General features: G+C 48.0%; 1 protein-coding gene across 1 annotated transcript; it reads left to right on the top strand.

The window, feature by feature from the left end:
* Nucleotides 1-4404: 4404 nt before the first annotated feature.
* LOC123078042 (GTP-binding protein SAR1A) lies at nt 4405-8617 on the top strand. The gene is made up of 3 exons (XM_044500431.1): nt 4405-4725; nt 4864-4995; nt 7926-8617. The coding sequence occupies exons 1-3, from the start codon at nt 4597-4599 to the stop codon at nt 8244-8246; spliced, it is 582 nt and encodes a 193-aa protein (XP_044356366.1). The 5' UTR covers nt 4405-4596; the 3' UTR covers nt 8247-8617.
* The last annotated feature ends 12040 nt before the right edge of the window (nt 8618-20657 follow it).

Here is a 20657-nt window from a genome sequence, read left to right as displayed (position 1 = left end):
CGCTCCCGTGCGTGCGCCTCTGCCTCCCATCTCTTGCCAGTAGCTCCCCTATGCATCCACTCTTCTGACCCGCGCTTCAATTCGGAGTTTGCAGCACCCACCGGAGTTCCCCACCTTCACCCGAGCCGCCGTCCGCCGGAGAAAGTGTCGCCGTCGATGTGGTGCTCTCCGTCGGTCGAGTCCACCACCCACCGACGCGGAAGGACACGCTGAAGCTCTTGGTACACTCCGATCTCCCTGTCTCACCGTGGTTCGACGCCGGCGACCACCGCAGTCTTCGGGCGCCGGCGAACTTTTAAACCTGACATGTGGGACCCCCATGTCAGCCTCTCTCCCTTCCCTTCCTCGAACCGTTTTCTGTTGGCACCTTCGGGCAAAATACGTTTTCCCTTTTGAGCTGGCGCGTTTCTTTCCGAAGCGTTTTCTGTTTTCTCAGTTAAACCCCTGGTACTTTTCTGTTTCATTACAGATGAGTCCCTGGACAGAAACCTTTATAACTTTTTAATAAAAAGTGATTTTTGAGTGATTCTTTTTCTGACAGTCTTAAAATTTTGTCTAGTTTTTTATGGGATTTATTTGGAAATTTTTTGGAGAAGTTTTTATGCACGCGTTGGTTTTCACGTTAGTGCCCATTTTCGTTATGCCGTAGGTTCCGGAAGAGGTGACGGAGCCGCGAACTTCGCCGAGGTAGACTCCGACTTCTCCGAACCAGGCAAGCATATTTGAACCTTTGATATGATAGATGCTTTGCATGTTTGCGTGAGAGGTTGTGCGTGGCATACGAGTGTCGGTGAGTACCTCGTTGCTCGTGAGGCAACTACCCGTATGTTACAAAGTTGCGATGATCTCTGGTGAGAGATGGCCTAATCATGTGGTGACATGAAGGGCAGCAAGGTGGTACTGTTGTAGCATACCAGCCTTGCGTCATCCGACTAATTCCGATGTTAACGTGGACGGAGTCACGTTACCGTTCTTTCCCCTTCCGTGCTACCACATGTTTCTTTGCCAGGATGCGGTTGAGTAAGTTGGTAACCTCTTTCCGTGTACACACCAAACAGAGGGGCCGGGATGATGGTACCATGGCCCTGGATTAAAGCCAGTCATCCGGTCAGGGGGCATGGGTGTTTCCGGTTGGGACCGAGAGGGGGGGCACCCCCTTAGAGCACGCGTATAGAAATTTGATCCCATGCTACGCGAGGTTGTAGCCTCCCCGTCTCAAGGTTTTTCTTGAACGTTGCCGAGGGTGATCCCTGGCTTCGGAATGTTGAATGGGTGTGTACTGGTTAGACGTGTTTCTTCCTAAACACCGTAAACGGAACTAGTCCCCGTGACTACTGAAATCCGTTGGCTGTGGTTAAGTACAAACTCTGCAGAGTCAAATCCTTCCAAGTCATCGTATCCATGATCAAGTAGGGTGATCAGTATATCCATATCTATCCTCGTGGAATTTTTATCCCCGGTGAACAAGCTCTAGTGGAAAACCTAGTTTAAATTGTTATTCCTGCGGATGGACTAACCTTATATTTATCTCGTACTTGTAATAATTTATGTTCTCGAGCTACTGAATTATTGAGCTGCAATATAAGCCCTTTATGTGATGTCGCTCAGACGTCCGACTGTGGCATGTTCGTCTTTTATTTCTGTTATAAGCCCTTTATGTGGTGTCGCCCTGACGCCCGACTGTGGCATTATTATTCTTGCAGTTTCCTCTCGAGGAGTCATTCAGACCCTCGTTTGGCACCAGTATTACTATTCTTGCAGTTTCCTCTCGAGGAGTCATTCAGACCCTCGTTTGGCACCCAGTATTTATTTTTGGGATTTCGGGAGGACTACCGCCCGACTTCTCTGTTATTTTCCCATGCATTATTATCTCTATGTCTGAACGCACTGGTTAATCTGTTCATATGCTTCATGTTTACATTTGTTATATCTTATGTCCGAACTGTCTTGCGAGTACTTTCATAGTACTCACCTGGCTTGTTGATTTGGCCAGATGTTGACGAAGGCGATCTCTTGGATGAAGAGTTTGATAGCGCGTCCGACACCTAGAGGAGTCCCAGTCAGTCCTGTGCGATCTTGGATTTTGGTCACTTGTATTATATACGCTTCCGCCACCCGCAATAAGTCTCCTCGAGCCTCACTCCGACGCTCGAAGAGCTGTAGTTTTCAGGAGCCATATCACCCACTTCGCGGTGGTACTTCCACCACCGTTGTTATCGTGAGTTAGTAGTCATGCCACCCTATCCGCCGTTATGTTTTATCGGCGTTCATGTAATAAATTGTTGAGCAGTCTCCGCTCAACCTTGTATTATATTCAGTACTCCCGGTATTTTTCTTCTGTGACCAAGATATTGTCTACCAGTGAGAAGGAGTTCTTCTTTACTGGTCCGTAAAAGGGATTGGTCTCTCAATAAATATTTTATTGAAAAACCGGTCGTGACAACTCCTTCTCAAACTTCTCCTTGTCCTGTACCCTTCCAAAGTTCTGCTCATGGAACATCTCCCATAGTTTGCACAAACATCTCTGAAGAACAGTTGGCCAAGGCCCATCAACCCACTCTACAACACCACAATTCACACCATTTTCCTGCATTTGTAAATGTGATAAGACTATGGCCCCACTCTACAACCTACTTGATAAACTTGAGATTTTCTAACTATGAATAACATAAATGAGATATGATAAGTTATTACAATGCCATGATTAAGTTACCAAAGTGACAAAAATACATATGTGACTGTCATATCAAACAAAATGCTGCATCATATCAAACATCACTGAACATCCATAACAGAAAACTTAATGGGCATCTAACCTGGACTGGGCAGCCATAGAAACGCCTTCCTGTTACAGGCCCTTCAAAAGCAACACGCTTAATAGGCCTCAGTTGGTGCAGAATGCACTTGGGATGAGCAAGCTCAAGTTGGCCACAGAAAAGGGGCTCCACAGTGGTGTCTGGTTCCTCCTGCAACCATAATAACCATCAAACACTGGTTTCAATCTCCACTCAATACCAGAATCAACAAGCACTGTTCTTTAAACCTGATCACTAAAAAATCTCCAAATCAGCATGAACCCTAACACTGTGCAGAGATGAACCCTAGGTTACCTCAATCCTACAATCAAACCCCACCCTCACTAATCAAGAACAGTATCACACACACAACAACAACACTACACTCAGCAACATCCATGGCTGTAGCCTAGGGCTACTAGCACCTAACCCTAACCCTAACCCTAGGTGGCAAAGAACTTACCATAAGTCCCATGTCCATGCTGACAACCTCGCACTCCTCCTCCGAGCTGGTTTCCTCGTCGTTCCAGGAAGGCATTGCGGCAAGGAGGTCGACGGCCACCGGCCTCGAAGACGGCGAGCGGCGGCGAGCTCGTACTGGAGCAGGGGAGTGAGAGCAGGGGAGTGAGCGAGCGAGCACGAGAGAGTGTGCGAGCGGGTGCGCCCGACTGACTGAGCGGGTATATTTACCCCAGTTCCGACCAGACCGGGTCGGCTAACGGCCGTTAACGGCCACGCCGTGAGCGCGCGTGGCCACGTGGGCTGACAGATGGGCCTGGTCCGTCAGGAAACGGGTTAAATCGCTAGTCACCGCGGGTTTGGGTTTTTTGAAACAGCGGACCGCGTGTTCGGTAGCTTTCTGAGAAAAATTAAAAAGTGGTAGTTTTTTTGGAACCCTAGCCTGTAAACTAGTAGTTTTATGCTATTTACTCGATTTGGATGGATCGGTTTCTACATGCCGCTCGGTGAAGCTCTCCATCTATTGGGCTGGGCTGCAATGTGTATATACCACTATATGGGCTCACTTAAGCCAATTTGGTCTGTTCCTTCTTCCTTCTCGCGTAACTCTTTGACGCAGAACACAAATCTGCAGCAATAGCGACTTGAGGGGGTTGTCCATGGCGATTTGAGGCAAGGGGCGGGGTACTCTCTCTGCCGTTGATGACTCGCGGCGACCGCCCCAGCTTGCCCCTATGGTGGATTCGTCTCTTCATATGTGTGCATGTTGAAAGAAATGTGTTAATAGGAATCAACTAGTATTTAATTTCATACTCCCTCGGTTTCTAAATATTTGTTTTTTAAAGATTTTAAATGGACTACCACATACGGATGTATATAGACATATTTTAAAGTGTAGATTCACTCATTTTGTTTCGTTTGTCACTTGTTGAAATCTTTAGAAAGACAAATATTTAGGAACTGAGGGAGTAGAATCTATATCGCCGTCGCAACGCATGGACAATCATGAGGTAAAAGAAAATTGGCTTAAGAGTCGAGGTGATGTGATGCTTTAAGTTTGGAGGGGTTAATTATAAAATCACCTCATTTTACTCGCTTTTGGCATAGTTTTTTGAGGGAAGTGCACGGCCGCGCCAGCGAAGAATCTAGAACAGAACACATAGCCTCACGAAGGAGAGGAGCGAGGGATAAAATCCTTTCTCTCCGACGCAAAGCCAGCCAGCGAGCCAGCGAGGGGGGGAGAGAGAGAGAGGGGGTGAGGTCGAGGCGAGCGTCGACCGGTCGTTCGGTGTGAGGAGGAAGAGGAAGAGATCGCCGGAGAAGAGGAGGCGGACGAGAAGAGATGTTTCTGGTGGATTGGTTCTACGGGGTGCTGGCGTCGCTGGGGCTGTGGCAGAAGGAGGCCAAGATCCTCTTCCTCGGCCTGGACAACGCCGGCAAGACCACCCTCCTCCACATGCTCAAGGACGAGGTCTCCCTTCTGTTATTTCGATCTGTAGCCTTCCTTCTCTTCCCTGGAAGCGGAATCTCATCTTGTCGTCCTTTCTGCTTGCCGGCGATTCTTGATTTCGTCTGACTGGTGTGTTTTGTGCTTCCGATTGGATGGCAGCGGCTGGTGCAGCACCAGCCGACGCAGTACCCGACGTCGGAGGAGCTGAGCATCGGCCAGATCAAGTTCAAGACCTTCGATCTCGGTGGCCACCAGATCGCCCGCCGAGTCTGGAAGGACTACTACGCCAAGGTTACCTTTGCCTCTTCTTGCTGTCTGCTTCTTTGCCTATGGTTAATAGTTCTTCTTTGTGCAATTGCTATGAGATCTCGACGTATGGTTGATAATTCTACTTTGTGCAATTGCTTTGAGATCTCTGCAAGAAGTAGCTCTTGTACTGAATGAAACCAAGAAATCGAGTTTAGAGACATAAGGAGTATTTAGGATCAGAGGCATGCATCTGAGTAGACAAGGCACTGTGGGCATCTTGTCGGTAGATCAAGCATAATTTGTCAATATAATTTAACATCTTGTTCGTTACTGAATGTCATCATTTGAAGACACCACCATTTAGCAACCGGGAATGCTGCCAATGTTGGTTTGTGATTGTAGCCAACTGTTCACTGTGTGATTCTGAAAATGCCACAAGATATTTTAGCTCTGGTATTCAGGCCACTATGGTCGGCAGTAGGCCAAACTTGAATGGGGTGGTGTAGCTATGTACTAGGTTTCTATCCAAGCAGAAAACATAATAATGGTTGTAATTGTAGCCACTTTAACAAAATTAGTGTTAAGTGCTAATATTATTCAGATGATAGATGGCCAGATAGTTGCATGTATTTTCCTGGCCAACCTAAACTTAAGAATGCTTCCTAACATTACTTTGCAACAACCATATGAATCCAAGGGAGAGAATCTGTTTCCTAGCGGAAGTTCCACCGGATATACCACATTCACCAAACTATAGATGTTTATAGCCAAATCATGTGTGTTCTAGATTTGCTGCTATTATCAAGGAAGCGCATAATTCCAGTACTTCTTAGGGGCAATTACCCAAGATATGTATCACTGTGTTTGGAGAACTTTCCAAATGTACAACTCAATACTTTCCACTTTACCAACTACCTGAAGACTGCGGTGTTTCCCTATTGTTTGAAAGTGGTACTTGTTCCTGTTCTTCCATAAAAACTGTTTAGTGAGCTGACATCACTTGCGGGGTTTACATAAAAAAATTCAACTGGGGGATGGGAACGAGACAACTGACTGTACTGGTATTTCGAGAGTTTTGCTCCAGTCAACGGGATTGTACATTATATTGACCTCTCCTTGGGAGTATTCAGCTATCTATCATGTCTTCTAGGCATATTTAACCTGTGTTCACCAAAGGTTCTTGTAAAATTACATGCCTTACCTACGTTAAGGCATGAAGTTAAGCATTCAAATAAGGTTTGATCATCATTCCCATTTTTCTTTAGGACAGTTCTCCTGGAAATGAAACTTGACAATGTAGCTGTTCACATGTTTTTAACTGGTTTCTGGGCTCCAAACAATACCTTTCCAAATTCTGTTATATTTTTCTTCGAGAACACATTACTCTTATATCTTCTATTCCTTGTAATACCTGTAAAGTTAGGCACAACTAGTTTACTATGGTCTCAGATGTGCTGATGCATAACTGTTGAAGACTTAGCCGTATGAATTGTGTTCTATTTCCTGTGGACTTGGCATCTTATAGATCTAGAAAATTCTTGTGTTGTGATGTTAATCGACTGGGATTTTATTTTTTACGGTGATCGACTGGGATTGTTAAAGGGATAATATATCAACCAGCAACAAGGCTGAGATCTATCAATTTCTGGTGCTTGTAGCTTTGTTTCTTGCCGGTAATTTTTCTGTTACACTGTTGCCATGCTTGCTCATTGAGATTTTAAATAGATGGAATAGAGTAGTTACATGTAAACATGCAATCCTCTTTAAGGCTGACATGTATGGACAATGCGCTCTGAATGTTCAGCCGTAATGCATAATGCATGTACTGCACTAACCGCAGTCTATAAAGTGGAAGTGATCAAGTGAGATGCATGACTAATAATTTATTTGAGTAGCCTTCTCTAATGTGCATCAGAAGGTTCATGTATTTCTTTAGTGTTGTTGGTTCTGCGCCTCGAGCCTATTCTTACTTAAATTATTTATGTCCTGATTGCATCTTCTGTGCAAATACCAGTGTATATGGATTACAGGGTCTACAGTACACCTGATATGAGTATTGATGTCTACAGGGAATTTGTGCTTCAATTTTTTATCTAACTCCTATTTGATTGCTCCGAGGGAATTTTCATAATGTGACAATGTTGGAAGTTTGATTGAAACATTACAATAGGAGTGTGATGCATGCTTTGTTATGATCACAGACTGTGTACTTTTTATATTTGCTTGTTAATAGGAGTGAGTACACATAGAAAGTAGTTAGTCAGCTAAAGCTCTTCTGTCCTTGGTATGTGCTCCTCTTATTAGAGTTGAGTATTCAAGTGACTATGTGCAGCTTATCTGTCCTTGGTATGTGGCTGTTAGGACTTGGATACTTAAGTCAAGTGATTATTGGCAGTTCTGTCATGAACTAGTTAATAGCTTGGATGGGCTCTCTTTGTCATTTTCAGTTTTTTTCTTTCCCCATACATAATTAACATGCAAATGTGTCCAGGAATGCATACTCTTCTAGCCATTTGGATAGCAGAGGTGAAAAAGAAAAACACCATTTTACCCCGAAGTAGTCCATAACGAACAATTTCACACGCTGACACTATGCCATACTGCCATCTTTTGTGCTTCTGCACTGTTGACATATCTGTGTATATCACAAGGAAATCCTACTTGGACGACTAACTGTTAACAAATACAACTTGTGAACGCTTCTATTATCTTATCGTGAAAATAACATTTGAACTGCAGTGGAGTGGATTCAGATTTTCATGTATTGCAGAAGCATAATGGAAATGACTGTATATCACTCGGAGTTTACTCTAAACAGATATAGTCTGCTGCCACATTTTCGCTTAGTTGGATACTGCCCCATGTCGTAACCATTAGTAGTAAACTGTGAATTGTTTGTTAATCTGGGCAGTTTACTTTTATGTTGTCGTGTGATTCTGCTGGCTTCTTCTAATTCCTAATCTGTCTGATAGGTGGATGCGGTTGTTTACTTGGTGGACGCTGCTGACAAGGAACGGTTTGCAGAGTCGAAGAAGGAGTTGGACGGCCTTCTTTCAGATGACTCCCTAGCGAATGTGCCTTTCCTCGTACTGGGTAACAAGATCGACATACCTATCGCAGCATCCGAGGAGGAGCTGCGCTACTACCTTGGGCTGAGCAACTTCACCACTGGGAAGGGCAACGTGAACTTGTCGGATTCAAATGTGCGGCCCCTGGAGGTGTTCATGTGCAGCATCGTCCGCAAGATGGGCTACGGCGAAGGTTTCAAATGGATGTCCCAGTACATCAAGTGAAGGGCCGTCCTGCTGTCCACTGTGGCAGTATTCAGGTCCTGGTTCTTTTGCCCGTCTCCTCATCCTTGATGCTCTGGGGAAAACTGCTGCTGTAAGAAAAGGTTTATCTTTGTGATAGGGAAAGCTTGTAAGTTGACGATAATCCTAGATATATGGTCGCGTAAATTTGTTTGAGTGTTCGTGTGTAAGGTGATTTTATTAGTTACAGTGTGGTTGCTGGGATCATTTGTAGACTATGGGAAGTGTCTCAGCTATTGTAATCTGTCATCTCAGTCGGTGAAATGTTTGTTACTACCAGCTTAGAATATGTTGGTGAAACTTTTTGAGCAACCCTGCCCATCGAGAAGTGCGCCGAGCCTTGCGTTTGCTCAGTTTTTGCTGTGTGATCCGTGTGATCTGAAGTAGTCCATCCGTCTCTTTTTGCTCAGTTTTTGCTGTGTGATCAGTGTGATCTGAAGTAGTCCATCCGTCTCTTTTTGCTCAGTTTTTGCTGTCAAACACTTACTTACGGTGCGGTGGTGATGCACCCTGCCGTCGTTTTGGCCAAACCAGCGGCTGGCGATGCGTGAAATTGACCTGCAGCGGTGCGGAAGCAAGGTCAGCAAGCAGCGGCTGTGAAAGAGGAAGAAAAAAATGAATCAATCCGATGGGTTATGGCGAGGCGGTGGCGTTTCACCTTGATTCCGGCGACGGATGAACGGCCTGGGCGTCGGGCAGAAGGGCGGCGAGGGCCTAGGGAGGCAACGCGGTAGCGGCGGGCGGTCGCTAGCGAAGAGACATCGACAGGGCATAGGTGTGAGATTTTGCTCTGAGCAGTAGCGGTGGATGAAAAATAATAGGACGCCGCTAACTGCCACACGTGTGGGCGTTAAGAGATCTGCCCACACGTTCTGTGTGGTGCCTAAGAGGACCAGCCCACACGCCTGTGTGTGGGCAAAACAACTAGCGCCCACACGCCTCTTTTTTCCCCTCCCGGTCCCTCTTACACGCGTGCATGTGGGCAAAATAGATAACGCCCACACGCCCGGTACGTCAGGCCTCGTACCTCGTGGTCCCGCACGCCCCACGTGACACTTTACCGCGCGCCCGCAGTTGCCATGGACCGGACTCTCGTCCATGTTCGTTTAAGTGCAGTTGCCATGTCGCTGAACTACGGTTGCCATGTCGGACAACTACAGTTGCCATGTTTGCTCAACTGCAGTTGCCATCTCAGGTCAAAGTTCCAGATTGCCTTTTTTTTGGACAACTACAGCTGTTGCCATGTGTGGTCTGGTCTACTGCAGTTGCCATGATTTCAAAACTTTAGGAGTTGCCACCTACTAACACTAGGCAGTTGCCATGTAGCGCTACAAAAAAGGCATGGCAAAAAAACATGTTCGGGTAAAAGAGAGAGTTGCCATGTGCTCACAAGCACGCTAGGGCAGTTGCCATGTAAAAAGAAAGAGTTGCCATCGGCTTACGTGCACGCTAGGGCAGTTTGCCATGTACCATGCAAAATAATGGCAACTGACATGTTCGGGGTAAAAAAAAGAGAGTTGTCATCTTCTTGCAATCACACTAGGGCAGTTGCCATATACACTGCAAAACGCATGGCAACTGGCAGCTTGGGGTGTGGGAGAGGAGGCGGGCGTGTGGGCGAGATGGCAAACGCCCACGCACCAGCCCTTGTGCGTGACTGAAAACTGGTGTGTGGGCGAACTGCTAAACGCCTACACACCGGCCCCTCCGTGTTGTAAAATGGATGTGTGGGCGACCTCTCTCACACACCACACACACGCCTTATCCTACGTGGCACATAAAATCAGTCAAAACGTGCCAAGATTCGTGCAGATACTGCTGGACGGCGATGGAGGCATGTGGTTGAGATGGCTAACGCCCACACGTGTGGGTGTTAATATTTCCGAAATAATAGGGGTAGGATAGGCACCGGAGAATAATGTTTTTCTTTTTGAGCCGAATTGGCGGGAGCTCTGCCTTTGCATTGATGATAAGGGATTTAGAAAAGGGAGTTACAGTTGCCCAGCCGGCGTTGTCTATACATGAACAGCAGTTTAAAGGACTACATCCACTAAATCTAAGGGGGTGTTTAGTTCAGGGACTTTTTAGTCCTAGAGACTAGAAAAAGTTTTTAAAAAGTCCCTAGAAACCAAACGGGAGGGACTTTTTTTACAGGGACTAGAAAAAGACTCTACTAGAGAGTCTTTTTTGATTAGTCCCTGGAACTAGAAAAAGTCCTAAGACTTCTGAACCAAACATCCCCTAAGTCAGCTTTGATCATGCAAACAACAGCATCAGGATTCGATGCGGAGTTGCGAAAAATGCGGCGATTCCTCTTATTCCGTAAGTGCCAGGCATGATAGGCAGCAGCGACAGCAATTTGTTTCGGTCCAGAGGCAAAAGACAGCCACCACTCTCTCTGGTTGAGATGAAGTGGGCTGATTGGGCAGACGCAAGCTGAGGCATCCGTTGGCCCAGCTTAAACCATGCCTCCGCGCCGAAGGGCATGTACAGACTAGAGTTGGCCTAATGAGTGTGGTTTTCTTAAGTGGTCCCTCCGTTCTTACAATGGGGCAGAACCCCCTCCTGCAAGAGCCAACAATTTTATGCCAAACATTCTTGTTTCTATCTTTTGCGCTGAAAATCCATCGATTAGGTGAAGAGAGTAAATAAAGCTTGTCGTACGGCCAACGACGAACATTGCACCTGAACCTGAAGCATTCACGAAGCCTGAAGAAGAAACGGCCTATAAGAAGAGATGGAGGGAGTAGACCACCACCACCATTCTATTATCAGTACAGTCCAGCAGAAGTGTGGTTGCATTGCATCACAGCAATGCAGATTGAGATCCTGTATTATTGCAACACCCAACTTGCTTACGTTCTTTACTCATCTGAAGAAAGCCAGCCATTCATATCCATGCCAAACAAAGCCGTAGCCATGCACTGAGCAAGGCCTTATAATTCGCAGCCATGCACTGAATTAGACCGACGTCTTATCCTTAACATCCTTCACCGAGGCATTATGCGGCCGGTCTTATCCCTGCATCCTTTGCTAATTCAGCACATTAGCGTGCTCTGAAATCCTGCCTGCGAGACAAGGTTTGGAAATAGAAGGCATGCAGAAAGGGAAGCGCGCACAAGTTGGTCAGGCGATCGAGTTGAGAGTCGATTTTTGGCCTGGGGCTCCTATCCGAACCATTGACGATCCCCGACACATGTCGACCTCGCAGGCCGTCTTCTCCTACGCATCCCGGGTTCGCATGCAGGGCAAGCAAAAGGCTTCGTCTGGACCCGAGAAGACCGAGACAGCAAGAGGATCCTCAAACAGCAAGGTGAAGTCCCGTTTGGAGTCTGCGTTGCTGGCTTGTGGTGATACAACCCAACTTTTCCTTCTCTCGTCTATAAATGAAGATCAGTCCGAAGTTGCATGCACTTGGGTGTGGTTTGGATCATCGGAGGCCTCCGTTTTTGCCACTTGAGTTTTTTTTTTTCGAAAAGGATCTCCCCGGCCTCTGCATCAGAGCGATGCATACGGCCATCTTATTAAACCAAATAAATAAGTTTCAATAAGGTCTCAAAGTCTTCAACTGGAAAAAGTGAAAAAAAAAGCTCACACAGAGCCAAAATGGGCTAGAAACACAAACTAGCCAAAAAAAGGACGCCACAACCGGCTGGCTAAAGATAGATAGGAAAACTAATTGTCTATCATATTACATGACCGCCATCCAAACCGGTTGAAGATATCCCGAGCTACCATCTCCCATCAGATAGATCCAGTAACCAAACGCTCCCTGGCCTCCGTCGAAGTGAGTAGCGACCACGAACGGATCAACGCCGTGGCTCTGAAAATAATCTGCAAAAAATAAATGTGTGTTGTCCTGTTAAAAGCCAAATCATTTCTGCAATTCCAGAGTGCCCACACCAAGGCGCAGACTCCAACACGAATATGTCGCGCTAACTCGGGCTCTACCCCATTAAGCCACGTTCCAAATAACGTGTTGACTGAACTCGGTGGAGTAATATTGAAAGCAATATGGACCGTCCTCCATAAAACTTTGGCTAGCGGGCAATCAAGAAAAAGGTGTTTGATCGTCTCATCCCGATCATAGAAACTACACCTAGTAGGTCCTGTCCAATTACGCTTTGTCAAGTTGTCCTTAGTTAAAATAACTTGTTTATGGAGAAACCACATATACACTTTGATTTTCAAAGGGACTTTGACAGCCCAAACATGTTTGGAACTAGGAATCGAGCTTGAATTGATAACATCAACATACATTGATTTAACTGTAAATACTCCCGACCTAGTAAGCTTCCAGCGTAATTCATCGGGTTGTTGGGAAAGCTGAACGTCCATCAGTCTACTTACTAGATGTAACCATTCTTCCCAACAATTACCCACTAACGCCCTTCTGAACTGAATATTAAGGGGGATCGATTGTAATACCGTTGCAACAAAAACCTCACGTCGTTGAACAATACGATACAAAGACGGGTATTGGATGGCTAAGGGTGCCTCTCCAAGCCAAGTATCCTCCCAGAATCGCGTGCTGGCACCGTCACCAATAATAAACTTTGTCCTATTAAACAAGGAAAGCTTTACTTTCATAAGCCCTTTCCAAAAGGGTGAACCAGTCGGTCTTACCGTCACCTGAGACAAAGTTTTGGTTTGAAGATACTTGCTACAGAGGATTTGCGCCCAAGTGGCGTCAGTCCCACTTGATAACTTCCACAACCACTTGCTGAGAAGACATCTGTTCTTAACTTCAAGATTCTCAATCCCAAGACCCCCTTGGTCTTTCGGTCTACAGATGATATCCCATTTGGCTAAACGGTATTTTCTTTTTAGCTCATCACCCTGCCAAAAGAAACGCGATCGATAAAAGTCCAGTCTTTTCCTAACTCCAACTGGGACTTCGAAGAAAGACAAAAGAAACATAGGCATACTCGTGAGAACCGAATTTATCAGAATTAATCGGCCTCCGTATGACATGAGCTTGCCCTTCAAGCAACTCAGTTTCTTTTCAAATCGGTCCTCGATGCACTTTTCCACTCTCTGTTTGTCAGCTTACGATGGTGGATTGGTATTCCTAAGTAGGTGAAAGGCAAAGCCCCCAAATCACACCCAAACAATTGCCTGTAAGCCTCTTGTTCATCATTGGCTCTACCAAAGTAGAACAACTCGCTTTTGTGGAAATTAATCTTTAACCCAGTCAATTGTTCAAATAAGCATAACACCAGCTTCATATTTCTCGCTTTTGCCAAGTCATGCTCCATAAAGATGATTGTATCATCGGCGTACTGGAGGATGGACACCCCTCCATCAACGAGATGGGGTACCAGGCCCCCACTTGACCAGCCTCCTTAGCCCTTCCTATCAAAATTGCCAACATATCAACTACAATGTTGAACAAGATAGGGGACATCGGATCCCCTTGTCTCAGGCCCTTTTGTGTCTGGAAATAATGACCGATCTCGTCATTCACTTTAATTCCAACACTCCCTTTTTGCGTATATGATTCAACCTGGCATCGCCAGACTTCATCAAAACCTTTCATACGCAACGCCTGTTGTAGGAATGGCCATTTTACTTTATCGTAAGCTTTCTCGAAATCCACCTTAAAAATAACTCCATCCAATTTTTTCGAGTGGATTTCATGGAGCGTTTCATGCAGGACCACCACCCCTTCTAGGATGTTTCTATCCGGCATGAAAGCAGTTTGGGAATGTTGCACCACAGAATGCGCAATCTGTGTGAGCCGATTAGTCCCAACCTTGGTAAATTTTTTGAAACTAACATTGAGAAGGCAGATCGGCCTGAACTGCTCGATTCTCACAGCATCCGTTTTCTTAGGAAGCAGTGTTATTGTTTCAAAATTTAAGTGAAATAACTGAAGTTGTCCAGAGAAAAGATCGTGGAACATTGGAAGTAAATCCCCCTTAATAATGTGCCAACATCTTTTGTAAAACTCCGCCGGGAATCCATCAGGCCCGGGAGCCTTATTGTTTTTCATCTGCACTATAGCATCAAACACCTCCTTCTCCGAGAATGGGGCAACCAGAATATCATTATCATTAGCAGTTAGTTGAGGCACATCCTCAATCCTGGACTCATCGAGGGATACACAACTATCCTCCGGAGGTCCAAATAACTGCTTATAATACTCGGTGATGTAAAGTTTCAGGTTGTCCTGCCCTACAATCGTTCCTTCATCTTGCTCAAGCTGAAAATTCTCTTCTTTCTGTGCTTGCCATTAGCAATCAAGTGAAAGAATTGAGTGTTTGCGTCCCCCTGGACCACTCTACGAACCTTAGCCCGCAACGCCCACTTCAATTCTTCTTCGCGGAGAAGTTCTTTCAACCTCATCTCCGCATCCAGCTTAATCTGGAACTCAGCAGGTTGCAAAATCGTGGATTCGGCTTTTATATCTAGGGACTGAATTAGAGAAAGGAGCCTATCCTTTTCAATCTTATAAATCCCACTAAGGTGTTTAGCCCATCCCCGTAAGAAACTTCTCAAATGCCTGATCTTATTCTGCCAACGCTCGACAGAAGTCGTACCTCCTGTATCTTTAGCCCATTCCCTGGCAATCAGATCCAAGAAACCTTCTCGTTCAAACCATGCAAGTTCGAAAGAAAAGGTGTTTTTGTTTCCCATGTGGTTTGGCTCACCTGAATCCACGAATAAAGGTGTGTGATCCGAGATTCCACGCGAGAGAGCCTGAACCGTTACGAGAGGGAACTTCTGTTCCCACTCGACGCTCGCGAGGACTCGATCCAACTTCTCATATGTCGGATTTGGCAAAGCGTTGGCCCAGGTAAATTTTCTACCAGAAAGCTCTATCTCTCTCAGATCCAAGCTTTCAATAATGGTGTTAAACATAAACGACCATCTGCCGTCAAAATTATCGTTATTCTTTTCCTCTCTCCTCCTAATGATGTTGAAGTCATCCCCAACCAAAATTGGGAGCTGCTCGGATCCGCAAATTCGAACCAAGTCCGCCAAAAACTCTTGTTTAAGCTCGGGTTGTGCGGCACCATAAACCGCCACCAGAGCCCAGTTAAACCCATCAGCTTTGGACCTGACCCAAAATTTAACCGCGAAGTCACGCACTACACTTCGGACTTCTAGTGAATCGCATCTCACTCCAAGCAAGATCCCACCCGATCTTCCTCGCGGAGGAAGGCAATGCCAATCAAAATCGACACCCCCCGATAAAGTGTTGAGAAACTATGGCACAAAATTATCCCTACCAGTTTCTGAGAGAGCAATGAAATCTAATCGATGCTCAAGAGTCGCCTCAGCAAGAAATCTTCTTTTAGCCAAGTCCTTCAGACCTCTGCTATTCCAAAAGATCCCTTTCATATGTCATCATGAAATTTTTTGGCCGTCCGAATCCTATCACTCCTACAAACCGCGGAAGCGGGATAAACCTTCCGCTTCCACTTACGCTTGGGTTTACTATGGTCCTCCATCCGGTCCTCATAACCGGGCTCAGTGGGTCTAGTCACTGCATCCTCTAGAATAACATCCTCCTCCTCGGATTCAATAGTGGATGGTGTAAGATCCGCACAAAAATTATCGAGCACTCTTACCCCCAACGCATCAATCTCAGCATCATTCATAGGTCTTATTGCTGCTAGGTTTCGAATTGTTTCTAAAGCGCGCTCCGCTTCCAAATCAAGGAGATCATTAACCGAGTTGGAAATTTCACTATTAGTACTCCCTAGCGAAACTCCTAATTGGTTGGCATTATTTATAATCTCATCTTTAGAAAAATGCAAAATAGAATTAGACATGTTGACGGACATACCAGTAGTGACCTCAATGTCACGGAGCTTGGCCGCCCTCATAGCGCACCTCTGCTGCATGTCATCAACCTCCGGGTGGTCCTGGAGACGAGAACTCATCCGTCGCCCCGCAGAGACCGGGTCGGGGATCCCACCAAACGCAATGACCTCCTCCCGAGTAGTGCCTTGCGCTGAAAAATCAGCCAAAGAACCCGGAGGAGGCAGCGGAGGGCTCCCAAGGCCCACGGAGGGAAAACCGGGGGAGGGAGGCGCGGGCGCCGCCTGCCCGAACACTCCCCCCGCCCCAATCCTCAGGCCTGAGGGCGTCGTCGTCCCGACAGCTGAAGTAGAAGGAAGGGTCGAGGCCACCTGCCCCAGACCCCCACCCAGCACCACTAGAGAAGTGGCCTCTCTAGCCGCCGCCGTAGGAGAAGGAACCGGGACCAGCAGACCCAGATGGCCTCCCCCAAGCTCGTCCGTCGTCGGCGTCGCCGGCGCCAAGATAGGAGGAGAAGAAGTCGAGGCCACCTGCCCCGGACTCCCCTCCTGGGCACATCCTCCGAAGAAGACGACATCTCCTGGCCCGTGACCACAGGGGGAGCGGGGGAGAGCGAAACCACCTGAGGCTCCACCTCCCCACCCCCCTCCAAGGTCGTCGCCGAGTGCGTCCTCGCCAAGCCTCCCACCACGGGGCTATCAGCATCATCAATATCCAGCACCGGAAGCGAGCACTCAAAGACATCATCATAATCCACCCGGTCGCTCCAAAGTCTAGGAGGGGCAGACGCTGGCTCAAAGGACCCAAACCGCAAAGTACTCATCGGCACCGACGGAGATGGGGCCGGCTTTACCCTGGGCCCATCCCCGGGCAACTGAGCAACAGGTCCGGTCCGTTGGACCTCTCTCGTCCAGCCTCATCAGTCGGTTCCTCACTAGCACCCGCGTTGTCGTCGCCCTCGTGCATATCCACATCAGCCCCATTAACCGCCTCAGCAAACAACTCTGCATCCTCAAACTCAATCTCTAGAGGAAACACCTCTCCCCTATAAGTCCAGTTTACCACATCCGGGACGAACTCAATGTCCAAAACACTCACTAGAAGTCGGGCCACCCCATGAGCGCGGGTGAACGCCATATCCACTTTCTCAGTTTTGCCAACCATAATACCCAGACTAGCCACAACTCGAGCATCCATCAAAGACTCAGAGGGAGCCCCGGAAAACCGCAACCATACCTGAGTGAGGGGCTTTCCCTTAGGCTCCACTTTCTTCCACTCGTGAAACTCTAGAATACATTTAGTACCAGGGACCTTGCATAACCCAAAGCTCAGCAACCGCTGCAAATCCTCCACCGTTGGGAAGTCAACCCTGAACACACTGTCCTCGATATGGATAAGCTCCCACTGAAAATCACCTGGAGCCAGTTCCTGAAGTCTCTGCACAATCCGAGCCTCAGAAACCGCTCCCTGGGTAGCTTTCACAATTCCAGTAGTCAAGCTCTGCGTCTCCGCTGGAATCTCTCTCGCAACTGGGGACTCAAAGAACATCAGCTCAGCACAGTATACTCCGTACATTGTAAGAGCCGAAGCCTGATCACGCAGAAGCGGGCAATCCCCCGTGGCATGTGCTGGCTTACCACACGTATCGCACAACTCCGCCACGCACTCAGCAATGAAGTGACCCTTCTCACCACATCGATAGCATAGCATCTTCTCCTTCTTACGCGCCCACTTGGACGCCCTCTCAGACTCTGTCCTGTCGCCAGCGTCAGCTGAAGCACCAGTCCCAGGAACTTCCGCGTTGGCCAAAGCCGTCACTACCTCCATTGCCTGGCTAGGCAGTACGGTCGCCTGAACAGGATCGGCCGCTACATCAGTAGCCTGATGGTCCACAACGGCCGGTGGCGGAGGCTGTCTGCGGTATCGACCACGACCACCACGGTGACCACGGTAGTCACCTCTCTGCCGGTAGTCCGGTCCTGAAGCTCCCTCGACAAAACCGCCCGGAGGGCCTAGAAACGGCCTCTCAGCAGAACCATTACTCTGCCAAGCATAACCACGACCACCTCCCGTAGATGACGATCCACGGTGTTGACCATCCCCATAAGCATCATAGCCATCGCCCCCCCCCCCACTGTCCCCGGGGCGGATCTTTAGACTCTCCAGCCCCCACGTTCTGTCTCGTCTGCGTTGGGCCCGAGCGCTTTTGCGTCGGCCTCGCGACGTAGTGAGGCGGCGGCGCGCCACGAGGCTGCACGCCGGCAGAAGTGGCCTGGACAATCGGCGGTGAGCCATTGGCTTGGACAACCGACCGAGGGCCATTGGCAGAAGCATGCACCGGCGGCCTCGGCGGAGCAGCTCCACGCCCTACAGCCGTAGAAGACGGTGGACTCGGCGGAGCAGCGCCGCGCCCCACAGCCGTAGGTACCGCCAAAGCCGGCGGCGGCGGCCGAAGTCCCAGAGCGCCACGACCGGCCGCCGGAATCGCACCCGCCACCAGCGCCAGTCGCGGGCCGGGCGGGTTGCCACGCCCTGCAGCAGCCGCAGGTCGCACCCCCGGCGGCGCGCCACGCCCTGCCGGCAGGACCGGCCGCTGCCCTAGCGGACCGCCACCACGTCCAGCCGGCGGCGCCCCGGCCCCCACATGGTTCTTCAGATCGGCGGAAGGAGCACTCCCCGCCCAGCCATGGCGAGAGGAGGAATACGGGTTGCACGGCCAGGTCCGCACCGAGGAAAACCAGGCACCACCGTACGCTTGGCAATCCTAGGCGGCGGCAGGGTAGATCGATCACGACGATCTTCGACCCTGCATGGCTCGATATGCAAAGGAGGCGCGTCGAGGCTCTCCCGGGCCACATACCCAGTCGAAGCCAGTCCACAAAGCCCCTCCTCAGCTCCCCCATGTTGGGCCTCATACCCATGCACGGGCTCACAGCCGGCCCGCTCATCGACAGCCCCTTCTCGGCCCAAAATGAAATTCAAACGAGCAACCCTAGCCGCCCGGATCTCAGCCGCCGTTCGGATCTCCGGCGCCGGCGGCGCTGGCTCCGATCTCCCCTTCCTCTTCTTTTTCTTACGGACAACCCGAGTCCAAGCATCTTGCGGGAAAAAATCTGACAAAGTTAGGGGTTGGATGCATACCTTAGGTAGAGGCCCTTTCCAAGGTCGGACCGCCGTCGCCGCCGTCCTCCGGTGAATGATCCGGCGAACAACCTCCACCCTATCCTCTGAACGCAGCCCGATCCGCGCCGGATCATCGCCCGGCACAATGTCGTCGACCAACGCGGCCACCTCTTCCTCCGAGTACCCAGGGCTGAAGGCCTCGCGGATCACGTCGGATGGCGTCGGTGAGTAGTCGGCCGGCGATCTGCCGGCGGGATCCCCGTCGTCGTCCTCCTCGTCTTCCGAGCCCGCGAGAACCCAGAATCGCCCCCCTACACGCCTCGCTGAAGGGTCCGCAGGGAAAAGACGGACAACGGCGCCTCTCGATTGCCACTTGAGTACAGGTCTGTTTATGGGCTGTGGTGATAGAGTTGTATCCTTGACTCAAGACCGGTCCATAATGTATAGATCAAACAAATTTATATTAAAATTATCAACACCTACAATATCAAATAAATAGAGTATAACACATATTTCATGATGGGTAGATTTGGTATTGTGCACGTTGGTGTTCATTTTATAAATTTGGTCAAACTTCTGAAGGTTTTACTTGAGATAAACCTGATGTGCGAACTAAAAAGAAGCGAAGAGATAACTCCCCACATGTTCTTTTTTACAGCACCGATTTTGTCTATTTTGCTTAGAATACCACTGATGTCGTTTTTTGCGAAACTTCACAAGTGAGTAGAACACTCGATCATGTATGTTAAAAAAATAGGGACTTTTTGATTTTTTTTCTAGTATTTTTTATATTTTATTATTCATAATTGATACACGTGGAGCCATATCCCAGAATTCCGTGTGTAGCTACTAAATTATTAAAGCCTGGGCATGTTGTAAGCTAGTCCATTCTCAAACATTACTTGCCAAAAAATTATCCCAAAACTAAGAGCATTTCTAATCCATCCTCAAATCTTAGTTACAAAAAAAAACAATCTCTAAAATTTAATTCCCCACAAAATCTTCGGTATTAGGAGGTTGCCTTCTAACTAAGAGCGACAATACAAACTTAGGCGACAAAAACTATCTTCGGTATTGGGAGAGTGCCTTCTAACCCATCCCCAAAACACAACTCCCAATACAAAAATTTAGCTATTTGTCTCATCATTTTTCATGGATAAAGTTCATTTCAACTTCACTTCTACAACATACTTAGTCAAATCTTGATGTTTCAAAAGCATAGATGTCAATAATTTGATTCAAATTCAAACCACATACGGGTAAGAATTCTACCAACTCATCAAGAGATACATGCATCCTTGCATAGCATATTGCCACATCCTCCTCATCTTCTAATTGCTCAACCTTCCAGGTTGTTGGTGTATCGAACTCGACCACATCTTCATCCACTTGTTCCTCCACTTTGGGCCATCATCTCCCATTGAGAAGTCAATGCCTTCTAGGCCAATTTGATCTTCATTCAACTTTGCCATGAACTCTTGCACTTTCAGGTCATTTTGC

Source organism: Triticum aestivum, chromosome 3D (genome assembly GCF_018294505.1).
Source record: "Triticum aestivum cultivar Chinese Spring chromosome 3D, IWGSC CS RefSeq v2.1, whole genome shotgun sequence".
Taxonomy (NCBI): Eukaryota; Viridiplantae; Streptophyta; class Magnoliopsida; order Poales; family Poaceae; genus Triticum; species Triticum aestivum.
The sequence above is the reverse complement of the archived record's forward strand: the minus strand, read 5'-3'. Positions and strand labels throughout refer to the sequence as shown.